Here is a 20,286-nt window from a genome sequence, read left to right as displayed (position 1 = left end):
TGATTCACGAGGAGGCCTCGACCTCGCCAGTAGTCGTCTCTCGACGCATTCGAGGAACACACATTTTAATCTTAGTCAGTGGCGCGCGGACCGCGGAGAGAGCCTCTTCTTCGATCCGTCGTCGCGTCTTCCGTGTGCTATATACTCTGCTGTCTCCTCATCCTTGCTGGAACTTCTGTGAAACGCCACTTTCGCTGAAAAGAAGATTCGTCTCTTCGTCGCCGAGGAAAATTGTACCTGTTCCCCGGCTGCCTTTCACCGAATCCCTGCCTCCGGCTTGTCGCCCACTTCGAGAGGCGAATGCTTCCGGCCTCGTAACACCGCTCTTAATGCTCACCGTTTCTCGGACGTGGCGAATCTTTTGCCGAGTGTTCGGTAAAAGACGGTTTAAAATTGACGGGAAAATGAGGGTACCAGTCAAAGTTGGGGTAAATCCTTCGGAGATTATGTTTTCTTCTTTTTTGAGCTGAGAAGACTGCTACAAATTGAGAGTATTTTCTTACTTTAAAAAAAAATTTAGTTGCATTTTGTATTTTTACTTCAGCTTTTAAAAAACAAATATTATTCACAAGATAAAATTGGAGAAAAAGACCAGTGGGTGCTCTCTTTTTTAAATTAAATCAGTTGATTATTTAATTTTTCTAGTTTTTTTAAGAAAAATTTTTATATTATTAACAATATCAAATAAATATTTGGTGTCTTATGAAGCGACTGCCATGTGATTCTCTTCAAAGAGTCATTGTTTTGGAGCGAGGTATCGTAAAGCACACACCGCGGAATCGTAATCAAAATGAAAGCACCCATCAAGTACACGCAGTACTACCAATTTCACCGGGCAAATGCAGCAACCATTTCGTCTGCGGATTACGACATACCGTATCGTTCTTCAAGAAACACCTTCCCTCTGTGATTCTTTTCTTTCCCTAAAAATACCTGCATCGAAAAGTTCATGGATGACTTGGATTTAGGTTTACGATACATTGCAAGATCTACAATTTGCAAATAGTATAAATATAATTTTTATTACAGCGCCTATTACATAAATTATTTTCATAATTTTAATTTTAACAAAAGCAAATATTAGACTTGGAATTGGATAGAAAGATATCAGCGATTGCCAGTTGGATTTAATTAAAAATCTGAGAGCCCCTTAACGATTTGCTCCAGTTTTAGTTAATTTTAGTTAATGCACTTCTTCACTCGATTCGGTACTCTCGCTATCTTTTTATTTTTTTCGACGTGCAATATATACCATCCAATACGTAAAATTATGAAATCAGTAAAGAGGCTGAATTTTCTAATAATCTAATAATCCTGTGAACGATGAACGTTTCGATTCCGAATTTAATTATTTCTTGCCAATTAAATCAATAACGATTCCCCGCCTACTTGTCCCTGTTCTCTTTATCCAATTAAAAAATACTGGGTTCGTGATCTCGAACAGATTGGGTACATGATCGTCCTTTTGCTTGCAACGTGATAATTGAATTTACCTTATTAAACTTTATTGTTTATCAATTTTTTTAATTCTCACATACATAGTTCATCCATTATATACCAATGCAATGTGTGAATAAATTACATTATTTCACTAAAATTTAACAAAAATTGAAACGGTTAAAATGGAACACCCTATAGAAGAACGTATACGAGCCAGGTCATCGTTTCACCCTGGACAGTTAATCGTTTCTGTACCCAAATTGAAACTGTTGACTGGACGAGGTTATTTAGTTCTAAGGAACGTCTAACAGCGGTTGGATATTAACCGGAACGTAGCCGTAGTCTCGTTACTCGGTAAATTGATTTCCTCTATTATTCTCCGACCAATCGAGCTTTGATGGAAAATTTATTGTTTATACCTGTGTATTGTGTTAGTAATATCAGCAGAGGTACTATAATACATAAGAATTAATTAGAAACCGTAATTAGAATTCCTATCATTTTCCCCAGAAATGGAATTAATTTGACGAATTTAAAAATGAAAGAAAAATATCTTCCATCCGAAGTATACGTAACTTTATTTCCCGACCGTACACCGTCGTCCAACGTAATAAACTGTCAGGAAATGTAACGCGAGCGGATCGCAGAAGCATCCATATCGCGATGCATCTGTCGTTGACACTATCGTTCCGTTTTCTCCTGCTTCACTTCCGGTCAACGTTCAGCCGATCGGTCTCTCCCGCATTCTTCGGTTCGCCTCTAAACCCATCATGTTTCTTCCTTTCGTACCGTTATGAACTATGACAGGTCCGTAGTAAATCCTGCACGTCGAACCCTCGGTCTATCGATCGGCCTCGAATCCACGCTGATTGCTGGTCGCCGAACCGAAACGATCCTCCGTGACCCCGCCATTCGATCGCAAGCTCATGCTAATTATTTCACTAGGAACGCTTAATGCGGCGAAGCGAAAAGCTTGATAAACCTGAGATGTAAGAATTAGAAATGAAATTTTTCGTCTAATCCAGCGAATGGCTTATTAATTGCCATTTCTTTTCGACGCCCAATACGGAAAGCTTATCGGGATGCAATTTCGTTTCTCGCGAGTCGAACAAATCGTCGGTTGTACATATATCAGTGGGCGTACTCTAGAATCTCTTCTTGTTCGCTCCGCCTAGTTTCTCGCTGGTGATTCAACGCGATCGAGAAAAGAAACAGAGATCGTAGGATGATATTTTTGCGAACGTTCGGACCATTAGCCGCATGGTGAAAAATAAAAGGACGGAGGAACGTTTTAATCGAACTGGCTGGAATTACACGGATGCTGATGTCGAAGGTGGAGGGAAAGCACTGCAATTATGATGTTACTCGGTCGATTTATTAAACACGCGACCTACGAGCTCCTTCCTTGGTTAATTAACGGTTACCGCTTGTCGTCTTCCATCGTTGCTAATTAAATTTACATGACAAAGTCGTATTCCGAAATCGATTTTCAGCTTTGAAGTCTTATTAGCGAGCTGACTGTGCCAAACACGTATTAAAGTAATGAATTCAAATTTCTGACCTTTTTGATTAATTAACCATTTGTATAAAAATGAAAAATTTATCCTATTACAATTCGACGATAATTAAAAATTTTAAAGAACCCAATTGAAACTCAACAATTATAGTTCAGGTTGTTTTAAGTAATAAATTTCTTCACTTGACTGAACTGTAAACATTTTCTCGTCGAACCACAACTAAGATAAATTAGCAGCGAAGGTATCGGGATGTCGGTGAACACACGGCCACATTAATTCCCAAGTAAGGCCTTAGTTGAACTTAGCATGTATCCTAGGAAGCGGGAATTTCGGTTCTAAATCTTGGCCGAGTCATAAACTCCAATCCGAGTACGAAATACAGCATGCAGTAACGGTAATCGAGTAATTACCGTCACCCTTTGAACCGTTCGCTGTCTGGTGTAACCAAGAAGCTGCTGTTCTCATTTTACACCTCTGTTTACAACATATCAGATGTTTCTTGGTTTCATCTGTGAATCTTACATGTGTAGATCAGAGTTGGATTAGGCTTTAAATTCTGATAAAACAAATTAGTCATTGATTACCATAATTACCAATTTTTCATTAAATTTTAACCTTCAAATCGCTACCTGAAAAGTCCAATTTCACGCTACTTTTATATCATGAAACGATATTCAGAAATGCATCGTTCAATATTCAGCAACTTTCAATTTTACGATAGTCGATAAACGTTCCACTTCAGAAACAAAAATTGATCACCATATAAATCGATGTTCGAATGTAATATCTATCGTTTATCATCCTTTGGCAGAGGGAAAAACAAATATTCAGCATCCTAACATTTTCACGCATCAGGTGAACGAGTGGAACGCTGACGTATCAAAGCGCATATCTCATAAGTGAAGTTAACGTTGAACACGCTTGCAGATTATACAAGCATAATCGAGGGTGCATGGAGGATCCACGATGAGCATGCCCTCTTCATTGAAACGGTGTACATCCGGTGCGCGCGTGCATCGGATATCCGGTGCATTTCCAAGCGGAATGTAACCGCGCTTTGAACCTCAGCTTTGCCGTTTAGCGAATGCAGCTCCCTTCGTCGAACGCTTTTTTTTTTTCTTTTTTTTTTTTAACCGCTTTGTAGGTCAACAGAAATATGGCGGTGACAGAATTTGAACTGTAAATTCATATTTTAATTTTTAAACACAGCCATTCGGTATTAAAATTCGGACACGGTTGTATTTAATTATTGCTCGACATTCGCGTTAATAATTATGTTACAGAAATAAAATTTGCATTCAACAGGACATACTTTCACGCGGATTTGCAAAATTGGATAGCTTTCCTTATGTCGACTTTTCTGTAATATCGTCGCCGTGCTGTTTGTATTAAGTCGAATTAGCGTTAAGAAAGCTTGTATAATCCTGTTATTCCGGACCAGTTGCTGTTCTTTATATGACTACTTAATTAACAGTGATGCATTCTAATTCCAGGCTTTACTTTTCGGACGAGGACAGGGACTATGCCAATTACGACCGGTACAATTAGCTTTCCCTCGTACAATCCACTTCTCCCGTGGCAATTACACGCGAAAGCTTAATAGTTAGCTGTTCCCTGGCAATGTTACTTAAAAATTCGTTAATTGCTCTTATACCGATTCCGTGGCGAAGAAACTTCCTCCTCGTAATTCGAAGATAAATTCGTAGACGTTACAGTTACATGATACTTTTTCTCTCCTTTCTTCGAACCAGTTAATTGCACCTTAGGAAACAAGTTAGCGCATGTAACAAAACAATTTCAAATTGAACTTCCTTGAACGTGCACAATTATTTGAAATGAATGAATCTATTTTCACTTTTAATTTAGAAAGTAATTAATATTTAAATAATATATTCAGTATTTAAAATTTTTTTCTTTTTTAAATTCATTATTTGGTCATTAGTTTATTTTAATATTTTTTATTAAATGTTTAGACAAAATTCTGTGAAATATTAAAATTGATGGTATCTGATTAATTGGTATCATTAAAGCGTAATGCATTTACATTTACACGGCGCATGAAAAGAAATTGTTTGCTTTGGGAGGAAATAGTATACAACTATTCGATAATTGCCCGGTACGAACAGCAAAGATTAATGGTAAATTTATACGGGGTTAAACGGCCCTCTGTTCCCGTTTATATCCATGTTGGAAAATTACGTCACAGGGATAATTTATCTTTGGCCGAACACGCGTCGAGAAGTTGCTTTTCGCGTGTTTCGCTTTTATTTATGGGGCTATCTACCTTTGCCACGGATAATTTGCAGTTATTAATTCGGTGGATCGTTCGACGTTTCCGAACTGATACTTTGAATCTTCGTTTAATGATATGTTTCTATGCTTGTTAATTTGTAACGTAAACATATTATTTCCGCTGAGTTTGATTACAAAACTGATCAATGTGCAATATATTTAGTAAATGAAGTGTCATGATGTAATTATTCATAAATTATTAGGTGTACAAATTAATTCGGTACCTTTGATATTAAAAGTAAATTGGTGATTAATTTGGAACTTTGAAAATATCCGAAAACTGGGAAATGAAGTTGAAACTATTTCAACGTTCCATAAAATGTATCGATTAAAAATTGCACGGTGGACGATAAATCGTGAGATTCTTTCACAGGAACCAATAACCCGGCACTTTTAAATTATGTATTTAGCTGCGGGCTACAGCTATTTCAGGGGAATGCAGTCACATTTTTTGTACCTTCGGCTACTGTAATATCATCCACGTTCAAGCTTTAGTTATTTTATACTCTTCGAAAGACAATTTATTTTTTATTTTTCTATCCCTCGATATTACATTTTTTCGTAAAAAAATTTAATCGATTACTTCGTTTACTTCACACTAGAGATTATACACTGTTTGGAGTCTCGCGATCAGACGAGGCTTCCCTAGAGAAAACGGCGATATAGGAAAAGCGGTGATCAGTATTTCAGGAAAGGGTATCGCGATGCGTAGATGAAATTTATCGACAAAACATTTCCCAATGTATTGATCCCGGTGGAATGTTACAATATACCAAGTCCGGTGAATCGCTGCAAAACAATTCCTTTGGTTAACAACGGTGTCGATAGCGAACAGTGCAATCAGCTGGAAGTGCAAAGTTACCCGACCGGAACTCGATAGTCCGTAACTGTGAAACCCGTGAGATGTAGGTTCGCGCGTAGTCGTTTCGAAGTTTACGTGACGAGACAGCACAGTTATCAATTGCCACAAAGTTTCTGCCGCTTCGTTCTGGTGTTTTTCTTCCTTTCAAACAATTCCATAATTACGTAATTACATTTTATAAAATTACACAAATTTCGTTTTCTAAATTATTCTAATATCAGTATCTTCAAAATAAAAATTCTGAGAAATGTAATATTAAAATTTCTAATTAATTTTAACTATATATCGAATTTTATAATAATTAATATTAGAATTCTCAGGAATCTAATTTTAAAGATATTAAGATTAATTTTGAAAAAATTAACACAGTTTTAAATTTAATTTAAACAAAAATTACCGTAAGGTCTGTTCTCACATATGAATGATAGAGCCTCTTTTTCCTACATCACCATTTTCTCTAAAAGAGCCTACTATGCTCGGTATTGCACATGCATGGTTAAACAAAGGAATGTCAGAAACGAGTCAAAGTTTGCAGATAAAGGTTAAAATGAAGTCGTATCAGTGAACAGCTTTTCGCAGTTCTTGAAACTAATTACAAGAAAACGTAGCTCATCGTGCTTTCTCTTTCACGTAAAGCTGAGCGTCGAGTTGGTAAATCGAGGAAAAGTCGGCTTAAGCCTTGTGTTGACTTTTCGGCTTTGCAAGCACTTGCTGGTAAATTGCAAGCGTTGAATGGTGCTACGATACACAGCTTTTGAATCGTACGTGTTCTGTAAAGACTAGGACTCAATATTGCTTATACCTTGCCATTTCGTTATGATTTTATTTTATCGATTGTTATCGACAGCTTTCTAATAGTCTGCTTTGCTTTCTTTCTAGGTAAGAACCCGCCATTTTTAATAGATCCGACGCTATTCCAGTGAAAGGTAAAGTAATCTTTACTTCTTGAAAAATAAAATTGTTAGTTATAATCGTTTCTTTGAAATTAAGTAATTTAACTTTTAATTATTTTATCTAATTAATAGAAAACAAATGCGATTACAGAATCTCTTATTATATGTTCGCTATTAGAGATATTAATTTTTAATATAAACGTGTCATCATTTCCATAAAAATGATCGTCAAGGTTTAAAATTAAAATTCAATTATAAATGCTACGGTTGTATCTTCTCGGTGACCGTGTCACTCCATATTCAGTTCTACAGAGGAAATTGATCATCATTGAAATTTCAAAGCCAATAATACATAATGCATTTATGATGCACCGATGCACAAAAATGCATAAACTCATTTCCAAAAGATGTACCAATGATACCATTTAATTTAATTAGTAAATCCAAAAGTACAGGATTCAATTTGAAAAACAAAATGCAACTGCATTTTTCTGATGCACCGATGCACAAAAATGCATGCACTTATTCCCAAAATTATGCATCACCGACACCATTTAATTTCGTCTTACGACTTTTCTTCTATTTCTAATCCTTTTTAAAAATAAAAATCCTTTTTTTAATATTTTGTTTTATATATACACATTGAATGTATTGAAAATATTTCTTCGGATATACGATGCTTTTACTCTGATATCGTTACGGTGGCTCGCAAAACACGTGGACAATGAGCTAGGTCGAGAATGTGGTTTCCAAATAAATGACCTCGTTCTTCCTCTCGGTTACATGAGGGGTGGGTCGGAGTGCATTTCGCGTTTCCTGGATTTCGTTGGTTTTTAAATACATCTCCGTAATATTTGCTTCGTTGTTTCGGTAAAATGTTTAAAATATTTTTAATTAGTCCACCTATTATTCCATTGCACCTCTGAATGTTTTAATCCCGTGTATCCTCCGAGGCTCAAGCTTCGTTTAGTACAGTGGTATGTCAGAGAGGAGAAAATTTTCAAATATACATTTTATCTCTAATTGGATATTCTCTTTAACCATCTTGGAAATAATTGTAGCAATGAGAATAAGAGAATGTATGTTTGAAAATATTATTAAAATATTATGATATTTAACAATAAATTAAAAATTAATGATTTTTGTAACAGATTTTAATAACAGACCATTGAATTTAATTTTCATTCTATTACAAATTTATAAAACTTACGTTTTCGTCTGAATAGCGAGAGTGATTAATTAGTAGAAGCTCGATAAACGATCAAAGTGCAATGTAAAGGGATTACGAAAGCGAAGCAGCAAACGATGTCCGACAGAAACGCAGTCTGTGTATCTAGCCGGCTGTTCTGTGCCTAATTAAACCGAGGTTGACTCATTACCGTCAGTGAGATCTAGCTAACAAGCTAGAAAGGGAGGGTTTTAACATAGACTCCAGTTGCCATCATTTCCTGGTGATAAGACTATCACTAGCCACAATTTGCAGATTATTCAAGGTACAACTTGAAATGAAATTTCAAAATTATCAGCTAATTAATTTTTAGAGTAGTATAATAGTATACTATTACAGTCATACATACTACTATAATACTTTTTTTAATACTTTAATAAATAAAATTTTGTTTGTTAAAAAAACAGCCATGTCGAGACTTGTAATCTTTAAATTTAATTATACATAGTATCTACTATAGTTGTCCTCAGTAGCTGATTACTTGCGTTTGAATATTTCTATAAACATACTCTTGAGAGAAACGGAATTGTATAATCAGCTGAGTAAAGTTCGCCAGTTATAGGCGTTCCCCAGGAAATTGCTATCGTTTAATTCCTTTTATACGCAAAGTAGATCTCTATAAAGTAATAGCAACTACGGTATTACGTGGAAGCTTATTCATAATGCTCTGCCATAACCAGAACACGACTAGCTCCATTAAGTGTACCAGACGGATTATGCGCACCCATTTAGAACTGAGTTAAACTTCAGCTGCGCGTAGAAATCCTTGACAGTGATCCACAAATTGCAGTCAAGTACACGTATCGTGTGGACTTTGTAGCGTGGTTTAATGAGCACGAAGGAAGGATTTTGTATTTTTATAATTATACCCAATTTTCATTCAAATGATACACTGGTGAACATTCCATTCAGTCCTTATCAATGTAGATATAAATGTACAGTTAGGGGCAATGTAGACTTCTTTCGGTTAAAATGAAGCATTGTGCTAAAATTCATCCATGTTTTTTAAGGGAAAAGATAAGAAATTTTTAAAAAAACTTAGAGAGAATAATAAGTGGCTCCTCCTGCATTTGCTCTGAATTAAGAGAAAGCTACGTTGCTTCACACTGTACAGTCGCTTGCAACTTAAGTTTCTCTCGATCAAAGGAGAGATTACGTATAAGTATAAAGGAATTTAAATTATCTTTTTCCAAAAGCAAATGGTTTCCCTCTGTCCTGAGGAAAGTCATTTTCCAAGTTCATCAATCAAGGGTGCTCTCGATGTTCAATATTCCTAGAGCCTCAGAAATCTTAATCCTGTATTGGAATGATAAAATGGAAAAAAAAAGGCAACTTTTATTAATTAATACCGTTTTCCCTATTATGCCATGAATTTTATAATACACTCCATTACCGGTTCTTAATCCTCAAAGCAATGGCGAACTCAGTCGCTATTAAGACTTTATTAATGGCAGAAGAATTAATTAGCGTGAGAATCCGTGAACAGGCCACAGCTTTCTCGTCGAACGTTTAATCTTTGAAAGTATCCTCCCAGTGATTATAACTTAGTTTACTTTCGTTCGCGATACATAAATCTGAAGAAAGCTCCTGCACCGTCTAAAGTTTCCCGCTTTCGATTTAATCGCTCCTCAGAGTATCTTTCAGCCTCCTTCGTACTTCTTCGAAATGCACCCAGCAATATTCGTAATGAAGTCTTTACGCTTAGGAATGTTTTATTCTCCGAGAGTTTTATGACGATTGCTCCATCTTTTCACTGATATTACCAAGAAACATCTTTCCTTTCTGTGGTTTCTTAATGCTTTCTGCTAATAATTATAATTCATATCTTTTTTTAATTATTTCAAAGAGTTGACAAAATTAAAATTAAAATGATATGCAATTATAATTATTTTAATTTAATTTTTTATTTTGCTTATTCATCAATTGTAAATATCAATTGTATGAAATTTTTGTTATGTAACCCTTTGTTACATAATTCTTTTTTTAAATGATACATTCAACTATAAATTAATATCCTTGTACATGTTTCGTGAGTTTTGAAAGAAGATAATTCAATTAACGATGCCTGTATAATCGTTCGTCGTCCTTCGAGCAAGAATTCAAAGATCAAAGTTAAGTTCTTAAAGCTCGACGTTGTAGAAGCATGGCGAGCAGACTGTAATAAGTAACCGGTCGTAATCCAAGCAGAAATCGATGGTGCAAGCTGTGTGTGAAGTTTCACGGATAAACCCTGCACCGCGAGGCAAATAGACGGCCAGACGAGGCGAAGGGTCGTGAACTTGCGTTGTTTCCTGAAAATTATGGGTATGGTTTCTTCGTAGCACATACCGGGTAGTGATACCTTCGGCTGTCGATCGCACGGCGAAGGAACATTGTATACAACCGGAAGTTGCAACAATACGGCATTGCCTTTGCAGGGATCCGTAGAAGGAAGAAATTAACCCTTTGCACTTCAGCTTCCAACCTGTTCTACAATGTTCCCTTAATATTCTTCTGAATGCCTTCTTCTGAATAACTGTAATTTCAATAGTGAATCATTTTTGATCGGTAAATGCATTTTCATCCAAATGAATTTTAGAAAGATCGAGCTTAATAACAAAAATTATTTCGAAAAAAATTACTAATGAATTTTTGGAAAATTTTTTAAATGAGAGAAATCTTGTATTTTCATTATTTTTTAATTAGTGCGCTTAATGAACCCCTTCCTCGATCTTTCTAGAATTAAAATTTCTCTGCCTAAACTATTAATGAAGGTAATTAAAAACCATCATCAGACGTACATACAATACTTTATTAATTTTTGCAATTGGAATTTCTTAATTGTATTTCAATTAGTGTTTCAATGAACAAACTCTACTCTTTTGTAACTTTCAATCGAAAACTTCTTGGTGGAGATGAGAGTCGTGCTTGGGAATCTTCTGAATCTGTGTTGCACGGTGCTAATCCAGTATTTTTATACTGATAACTGCCGTACATGTATCCACACAGGGGGCAGATCATTCGAACCTTCTTCGCGCGTTTCATCATTAGTGGCACGAAGCAGAGAGGCCAGCATCTATTAAAGATGTTAATTAACCCATTCAGTTAGTGGTACCCGCATAATTCGTCAGTATAACAATTTTAATATGGTTTGGTAATTGTACAGTATCGAGCAGAGTAGGCTTCCTCCCACCACACCCCATAGGTGGCCATGGGGAATAATAGTCTAAATTTTTATAAAATATAATACTTCTATTTCTGTTCCCTCCATTTTACAATATGAAAATAAGAAGAAAAATTGAAATTATTTCGGCACAGCTTGTTTTGACAAAGTTCAGTGGTTGCAATGTAAACGGGGCAAATTCATGGACAAGTTAAACGAGTGGCGGTTTAAGTTTCGAGACCGCTCATTAATCTTTTATCCTGACGCGAAGAGCTGAACTAGCAGACAGCCAGCGTGAAATTAATTGTTGGCTACCTGTGCGCCGACCAAAACCGGCTCTGAATTCTGAATCATCGTCATTGATGCATACCAAGTTAACCCGATCCTCAATTTGGGTGGCGCGGGAAGCGCTAAAATTGCAGAGTCCAATCAATTTAAAATTCTCAAATCATTATTAAATCTACTTTTTTTTTTTTTATTCCCCACAGAAGATTTATGATATTAATTCATTCCGTAATAAAAGTTCATTTCAAGTGAATTAAATTTAAGCCACTGTATAATAGGTCTCGGGTCATTCCATAATTGTTTTTGCATTTTTTATGGTATATATGACTGAACATATAAATTATTAAAGAAACAAATATTTTGAAAATGTAAAGAATAAATGTTTACAAAATTTCGACGTACCCTAAGAGACACAGAGCTCCAATGTGTGACGTTGTTAATTTGTCTCCTCGAGCGTGAAGCGTAGGTACAGCTTCCTTTTTACATCTTGGACAAAGCTTTTTCTCGTTGTGCGATTTCCACGTGTCTACTGTTAGGAAACAATAAATGACATCACATTTTTTGCACGATGCAAAGAATTGTTATTACAGAGGACGTACCACGAGTTGCATAGACTTTCCTTGGTTCGCTTTTCCGGTTGGTGCAACCAGTCCTCAGAGAACCCTTTGATGTTGTCTGTTTTGACACTGTCCTGGACTCTTTCTCCTGATATTTTGGAAAAATTCTTTAGTTTTGCATTGAAACATTTCAATCAATTCCAGAGACCAAGGTTGACCCATTATTTCATTTTTATTTATTGTATAATTTAAAAATTAGTAATTACATAATTTTATCAATAATCTTTTACAAAATTATGAAGCCTTTGGACTGAAATAGGCAGCAAAAAAATTCTTTGAATATTCATCAAATTTTATAATTTCTTGAATTTCTGTTCAAGATTTTAATTTAAAAAATTGATGATAAAATTAGAATAATTTTAGAATAAAAAATGAGAGAGTGATTAAGCTAAAATAGTTTTATTTAAATTGTTCATTTACATACCTGAGTGAAGAATTGGTTGGAATGTTTCGGATGAAATTCACGAATATGGGCGAGCAACCCATACGTGTCCCTCCCTTTATCGCTTACTCGTTTATCACACACGGGGCACCACGTAGCCACGTACGGCTATAAGGGAAGGAAGAAAACAATGTAAACGTACGACATCATTGAGTTTCTAACCTTGGTGATTTTTCGGGAAATCTCGTTTCTGTTGCGCCTTATGAAAGAAAGCGGAGAAAATAACCTGTGTTCCACATATCATACTTCTTTTTTCGCCGTAAGTTTGTTGGGCATTATGAGAAAAATGTTCGTCGTGGAGACTTTAAGTGACAGAACTACGATGATAAAGAGTGAATTTGTTCACTTATCGGAAAGAAAATTTACTGTGAATTTAGTTAGCTTTAGGGTGCAAAATGAAATTTTTTAGTAGGATCCGATCTGCCCAACTATTTCTTGCAAATGTATTCCAGTTACATCTTCCATAGAATACGATAAAAATGAGAAAATAAATATTATTTTCATAAATCAAACGGAGCAAGGGGAAAGAAAAAGGGAGACAGGGAGGGAAGAGCTTTGTCACGTTTCAGAAGTTAGTCACCGAGTCCAGAAGTGGTGCTCTACGGAAGCAATCTCCGAAGAACAGAGAGAGGGAAGGAGCTTTTCCTGAATGCGGTATGAGAAGTTCATGCCGGAGTCAAAAGTTTTAGACAAAGGCTCGCGCAAAATGCGCCCCCAAGTTCGCTGCTCCTCAGTTTCCGGAATTTCCTCAGTAGCCTATCGAATCTTAGATAATGCCTCCAAAAAGATTTCTAACTCTTCAACTTTTGAATGATGAACTTAGGCAACAACTGTTGAAATTTCATTCCTTTGAACCACCCCCTTTCTGGTACAGATAGATCTACCCAACTGAGCCTGAATACATTTATAAAATTTTATTGTGAATCATCCTAACTTACTCGAACGACGTCCATTTTGATCGCGACTGTACTCGCCACCATTTTGGCGTTTTAGCGAAGAACATGGTACGTGACAGCGTCAGAAAAAAGGAGATAATTCAATTAGAGGATGAACACGCGCGTGTCGGGTGGAAGCGGATCGCGCCGTTGGCAGTGGGTCAGAAAATCAGGTCACATGGAAGAGGCAGTAAGGAAAGGTTAGGTGGTAGGGGTTAGGTACCGCTATGCTCGTCTGGCGTCTTCGCACCTGGAGCTTCTTTCGCGTCGAGAGATAAAAAAGAAAAAAAAAAAAAGAGGAACAAATCGTTGCTGATGTGGGTGAGATGTATTGAAACCCACGCCCGTTACTTCGGATTTTCTCCCTACCTCTTTATACAAAATTCAACGGCTAGGGCGAATTTCGAGCCGGTGAAAAACTAGGGAAATTACGGGAACGTCGAGAAAGCTTTTAGACCAGGACACTGTCTCGACCGCGAATAAAATATTGAAAGCTCCTTGGACGAGGAATGTTTGCCTTTCTGCTTGATTCAAAGACCGTCGGTCGTGAAAAGATAGATTTTAAAGTAGTTAGGTATTTATCATTTTCATATGGGTTTCTGTCAGAACACTTTTTGAATTTCCACCTATATAGTAAATTTTTTGTACTGTAGGCAATAAGAACAAAAATCTTAATTTATAAAGAAATTTATTAATCTTTCGATACTTACAAATATTTTACAATTTAAAATCGTATTCATTGAGCAATAAACACTTGTAAAAAATTAAGTGTAACAGAAATCTGCAAATTACAACTTGTAACTTATAAATTCAGTAATAATTATTAGTTAGAGGTCCTCGGTGAGAACAGCAGCCTTGATTGCATCTACGATCCCTGTTCGCCAGCGAGTACGTGGTCACTGTAATCCTTTATCGCCCCGGCTTACCAATAATAAATATTATTATCGTTTATCGTGGTAGCAGGGGCGGACTAAGCCGAAGGCACCATTAGGGTTGCTTTATGCTGTCTTATCGCTGGCTAGCCAGAAGCTGGGAGACCACCGACCTCGACGTGTTACTTCTGACCATTTTTTTTTCATTTATTAATATGAATTGCTATCAGCTTAGTATAATTCATAATCTTATAATAATAGTATAAAAGTTGGTGATAATAATTTTTAATTTGCATCACATATGAAACATTGAAATTAATTAAAATAAGTTTGCAAATTTTTTGCAGACATAAAATTAGAAATAATTAATCTAATATTGGATAGGAAAAATATAGAGGCGAGTATAGATATGATACTTTGTACTTTCAGCACGCTTTCATCGTCTAACAGCGTGAGTAATAGGAAAAATACGAGTAAACGAGAAGAAATTTATTGCCACGGTTGTTCTCGCTACGAAAAACCATCCGACGTATCTATAATAATGATTCTCCATTTGAAGTACTTTTCTCTTGCTTAGTTTTTACGAGGAGCGCTTTCAAGTTGTATGGCAGCGCTGTGATTGTAAATCGTGATAGGGGCGTGCAATACGACTTTCGCAATCACTTGGCATGAACTACGCCAAAGACCTGTTTTACATTCACTGCAAACATACTATGCAATCTAGGATATTATATAACTTTGTTCATCTAAAATGCAGTAGAACCCTGATTATCCATGGCACACATTTGCCCAATTAAGTAATTCTGTTTTCACATGAGAGATGATCATTTATTTTAAACGATCTTATTTCTGCTGAGACCCAGAAAATGATTAATTTCATTTAAAAGTATTCTTTTATATTTATTTTAATAAAACTAGAATAATTTTGATCTCTGTTCTTGTTTTTCAATTTAGGTATAGTCTTCGTAGAAATATAGTTCGATCATAAATTCATCTGTTTTTTAAATAAGGATTATGATTGTAAAATGGTAAATAATTTTTATAATGTACATCATTTTTTGAGACAACCTGTACAACTCAGTAGAGAAGTATTGCAACGTGATCTCTCTGATCGTGTGTTGCAGTTTCAGTCTGGTTAGACCCAGTGATTCTACGTCTTCGATTGTGTGGCTGTATCGCATCGAACGATCGAATCTAGTGAGAATAAGAATGCACGCCCGCGGATACACATCCATTTTCAGATGTCTGCGGGGCTGAGCGATAAGGTTAGCTCGTGAAATAATTAATTTCACGCCTCTGTAATCTCCGTGATCGGGCATCATCGATAAACTTTCTCATTTTTTTGTCTTCTTATTTCTTCTATCGAAGGAGCGATGATAATTCGAGAACGCGTTCCCAAGATTATCGTCCCGCCATTTGTCATAATTATCTTCCCAGCAAATTTTCCCATGAATCATGATTTACCTGCTGGATCGAACCTCTGAATATATTTCTGGTAGAATAGAATAGGTCGTATGTAGAACGAAATTTATATTCTTATCAGTTTTCGAATGTTATTAGTATTCATATGAAAAATTACAGACTTACGTCGTTTTCATTTCAGTCAAATAATAAAAAGAATTTTTGAACTTAAGAATAAAATAAAATGGAGATAAGGCAGCTTTAATAGTAATTAGTATAAAATTTTAATTTCAAAATTATTTAATTCAGCCTTATTTCACGAATTTTGTATAGTTGATGGTTAACTATGTTTCTATACCAGACAGCCGGCTGTCATCTCTTTCCAGAATCCTATGATTACTCTCTGCTAAATAAAATGGTATAAAGAACCACGGTAACGCGAGTACGTACTCCGTGGATCGTGATGGGCCAGGTTTATCCCCGCGCCCACTGAACATTCAGCTTCCGAGTGTACCGCAGTCAAAGGGTTAATCTCGCGAAGAAGATAACAGCGACGAACCATCCGAATATCTACATCTGCTGACCCTATGGGGCAACCGATCCCTATCTACCCGACAATTTGTACCGGAGGACGCAGTCGAACGAACCCGAGTGTCTGATGCTACCCGGTGATTAGATTCTGATAGTTGCGCTGTGTCTAACGGGACCGAGTCGGTGGGCAAAGTAGATCCGTCGTGGCCTTTTCATCTCCAACCGATGGACATCTAGGGTCAGCTTACCATTGGCACGTATACACGTGGCCAGCTCCCTAGAGACGTGGACAATTTAGAGTCGTGAGCTTACCCGTGTCGATTCACTCCTACTGATCGTCGATGTTATTTCCTCCCTCGATCAATTCTACCCTAGGTCGTTCACCTGAAAGGTAGTTTTATTTTATGAATTTTCGGTAGCTCGTGCGTGGAATATATGATGGTTGATGGTTGATAATGTTATAGGTAACTAGGTTAGGTTAATGTTATAATTAATAACAGGGCCGGCGCGAGGCAGGTTCAGCGCGTTCGCCAGAACCCGGCCTCGCGTTTTGAAAAGCCCCGCGGTTTACAAAAACTCGCGGTTGAAACTAATAAAAATTTATCTTCAGTCATCAATAAGCCAAGACCGATTTACATCTCTGGCTATTCTTTCAATAAAAAGCGAAGTAACAATCAAAGATTTTGCGGCTAAAAAAGCGAGAAAAATTATGTAATATTCATTTTACAAAAAATATACATACGTAACATCCTTTCTACTTATAATAAATAATTCCTTATTGTGAAATTTAAGTATAGGATTTGAATGTGTATTCTGGCTCCACAAAATTTTTGGAACCAGGCCCCGCAAAAGGACACGCCGGCCCTGATTAATAAGGTTAGGTTATCAAATAAATTTATGGCACCCTATAGAATATTTCAACAACCAGTTCTCCGCGTTGTTTACCAAGTGTAAACAAAATGGAGGCTGGATGTTGCAAAAGACAATATTTGTAATGTCTTAAACTTGTTCGATGGTAATTCTTGAGTGAAATTGAGTGAAACTTAGCGCGGGTAGCTTCCGGAAGGAAACTTTTAATTAGGGAAATTCCTCTAATATGCTTTTGTTCGGTATGGACACAAATGTTCCCGTCTAAGAAGGAAGGAACAAAGCGGAATTCGGTTGAAGGAGTTTGCGCAGTGACGAGTTTTCGGTGTACGCCCATGACTTCTTGAACAATCGCCCATTACTTTGGCACGGAGCTTTGATCGTCGTCCTGTGATATCGAATTAAGCTTGAAGGGGGGTCCTTTCGAAAGCAACGAACAAAGTATGCACCTACAAGTACAGGCAAATTGGTTTGGCTCTTAGCGAACTCACTTTAAGCCGCGGTCTTCGTTTCAACAAGTTGGTATAAGATTTTTTCCATTTTCTCAAATTTTTAATAAACAAGGATCCTTTAAAGTTTCTTAGTTTCACTTCATGAGACCCCAAGATTAATTATTAGAAATTTTATGTAACTTGTATCTACGTACAAGGGGTTCTATCGTTTGCATTAAGTAGAATGACCAACGTTACACCATTCATTTTCATTGTGAAGGTTAGTGCAAAACGTGAATTTGCACAACGCTAGGTCCATGGAATTATAGCGACTTAAGAGGCTCACACGACGGTTTGAACGTCCGTTTGATCCATTTCGTGGCAAATTTATCTAACAGTTAAGACCACAGCTGCAGACCAAACACAATGTATTTCGGCCGAGTACATTCCCTCTGTTTGCCCGGGGCACGTTCTTAACTGCCAGGTAAATTTACCGCTAAGTGGATCAACCGGTCTTAAAACACACAATTACATGTCTGCACCGTGTTTAGCACCGAGTAAATATGTCTAAACAATCGTTACTTTGATATACCTAAGTTAAGTCTATGTAAAATTCTTCCAGTATTTACAAATTTTCCATTCATAAAAAATTCATTAATTAAAAATTAAAATTCTCAATGCCAATTCAGTTATTATTGCAGACAATATTATTATAATTATTTTTAAAATGTTAAAAGTAAAAAATCTGCAAACTGAAAGTTGCAAAAATAAATAAAACATCTACATGGCCTACTTTCTGTAATAAAATAAACAGAAATAAAACAGAAGAAGTCGTGTAAAAAATGAAGTACCAAAGGTTCAAATAGGTGTCCATATAACACCAGCTGTCAGAGTGTTGAAAAGTTGTGGATTTCTGTTGTCCGCTACAAACGAAACAGTTTCGAAAGGGATAATAAAAAAGTCACTGTCCCATCCGTGGCTCGATCAGAACGCGAGCCTCGGTCGTCAATTTGTTCTTTGATTACGTTTCCATTTGTGACGGAACGCGGGAAGATGAGAGAGCGGCGAACGAACCAGTTGCACAGTGATAAACGATACGACCGACGGCAGGAAAAGAGGCAAGGAAAAGGAAATTCCTTCCATGGGAATGCACCCTTGTTTTCTGGTATTCCGAACGTTGTTCTCTTTGTTAGCAAACAGCAATACACTGTAATATGGCATTCCTTTCACCGTACATGTACAATTCTGAAAATTTCACTCATGGTCTCTGTTATTTTGGACCAACTATGTCCTTTAGGTATCTAGAGTCGAATTTTGCAATTTGAAAAATACTTTTCTGTTTTATAATACCTGTAGACCTGTATTCTCTTATTCGGTATCACCTTAAAGGAATTGGACCGAAAAATTCTCTGGATACGAAATTCTAAATGCCAGTGCTTTCTAACCGATTCACACTGATCCATCGTCCCTAATCGTAAAGAAATTCGACATACTCTTTGGCAAGGGAATCCTTTCTTGGCCATCGAGGCAAGACGAGAGAAAAGGAAAATGAAAACGAACGCGAGCGAGAGAGGTCGTCGAGGTGAAAGACCGGACGAAAAGGTAGCGGTTCGTGTCCGCGGCTAATGCATCCGTGGAACGAAACGAAGAGGCCAAGTTAAACGAGTGGGTGGAAGAAGGAAAAGGGAAGAGGTCCATTGACCCAGTGACACACTTCCGTTTCCACTTTCAACGAACCCCCGCACACTGCCTCGCATATAAATGTACAGTGTAGAGCATGGTAGGCTTTTCTGAGGAAAATGGCTATATAAGGGGATGGGACTTATGAAATTTTATAATATTGAATAATTAGAAATTTCGTTAGTTTTTTCTAAATTAATTTTAATATTAATAGCTTTAAAATTAGGATTTTTAGAATTATCTTTTTTTTTTTAAATAAAGTCCTTAAACATTTTCATAAGTTTTTGATTATATTTAAATAATTAGTGGAAATTGTTAAATCATGGATATAATTTAACCTGATATTGATTTTTACGAATGTCGTAATAGGTAATTTTAATTAGTCTGTTTCTTACAATTGGTTCGAGGTAGAAATAAAATTTTGTTGAATCAACCAACTTGATTCTACTTCGGGATATATATTTTTGCAAAATAAAGAATGGATGTTCCAAGAAGACGAAGAGACTAAAATAACCGTGAAAGTTGGTCTCATAGCTTTACGCCCTACAGTGAACTGTCCCGATAGGAAATGAAGATTTACCACTCAATTTATGCGAGACCTGAACATCCTCAGCGATTTATTTCAATTTAAACTATTAATGCATTCTTTCCCTTGTATTCCACAAACGGTGAAATTTAAGGAAAGTTCCTTACGAAAACTAATGGCTCTCATATACATAGTGCTCACTATTTTTAACGACTCTAATTTATATTCTGCCATTGCTAATTAGATCTTTAAAATTATCATGCTAATTATTGATTGCTTGGAATTCAGTTGATATTTGCAAAATTAAAATTTTTCTATCTAACCC

The 20,286-nt window shown here is 36.4% G+C and overlaps 2 protein-coding genes across 7 annotated transcripts in view; one reads left to right on the top strand and one right to left on the bottom strand.

The window, feature by feature from the left end:
* The window catches only part of twin (CCR4-NOT transcription complex subunit 6-like twin), a 240,557-nt gene that overhangs the window by 146,573 nt on the left and 73,698 nt on the right, over positions 1-20,286 (top strand). The window lies entirely within an intron of this gene.
* LOC117606694 (uncharacterized) lies at positions 10,995-13,082 on the bottom strand. Its single transcript, XM_034329482.2, has 5 exons — positions 12,945-13,082; positions 12,701-12,826; positions 12,259-12,364; positions 12,062-12,188; positions 10,995-11,287 (listed from the first exon to the last, which is right to left on the bottom strand). Exons 1-5 carry the CDS (start codon positions 12,960-12,962, stop codon positions 11,086-11,088), a joined length of 579 nt encoding a protein of 192 aa, XP_034185373.1. The 5' UTR covers positions 12,963-13,082; the 3' UTR covers positions 10,995-11,085.

The sequence above is a fragment of the Osmia lignaria genome, chromosome 8, assembly GCF_051020975.1.
Source record: "Osmia lignaria lignaria isolate PbOS001 chromosome 8, iyOsmLign1, whole genome shotgun sequence".
Lineage (NCBI taxonomy): Eukaryota > Metazoa > Arthropoda > Insecta > Hymenoptera > Megachilidae > Osmia > Osmia lignaria.
This window is presented reverse-complemented; position numbering and strand designations above follow the sequence as displayed.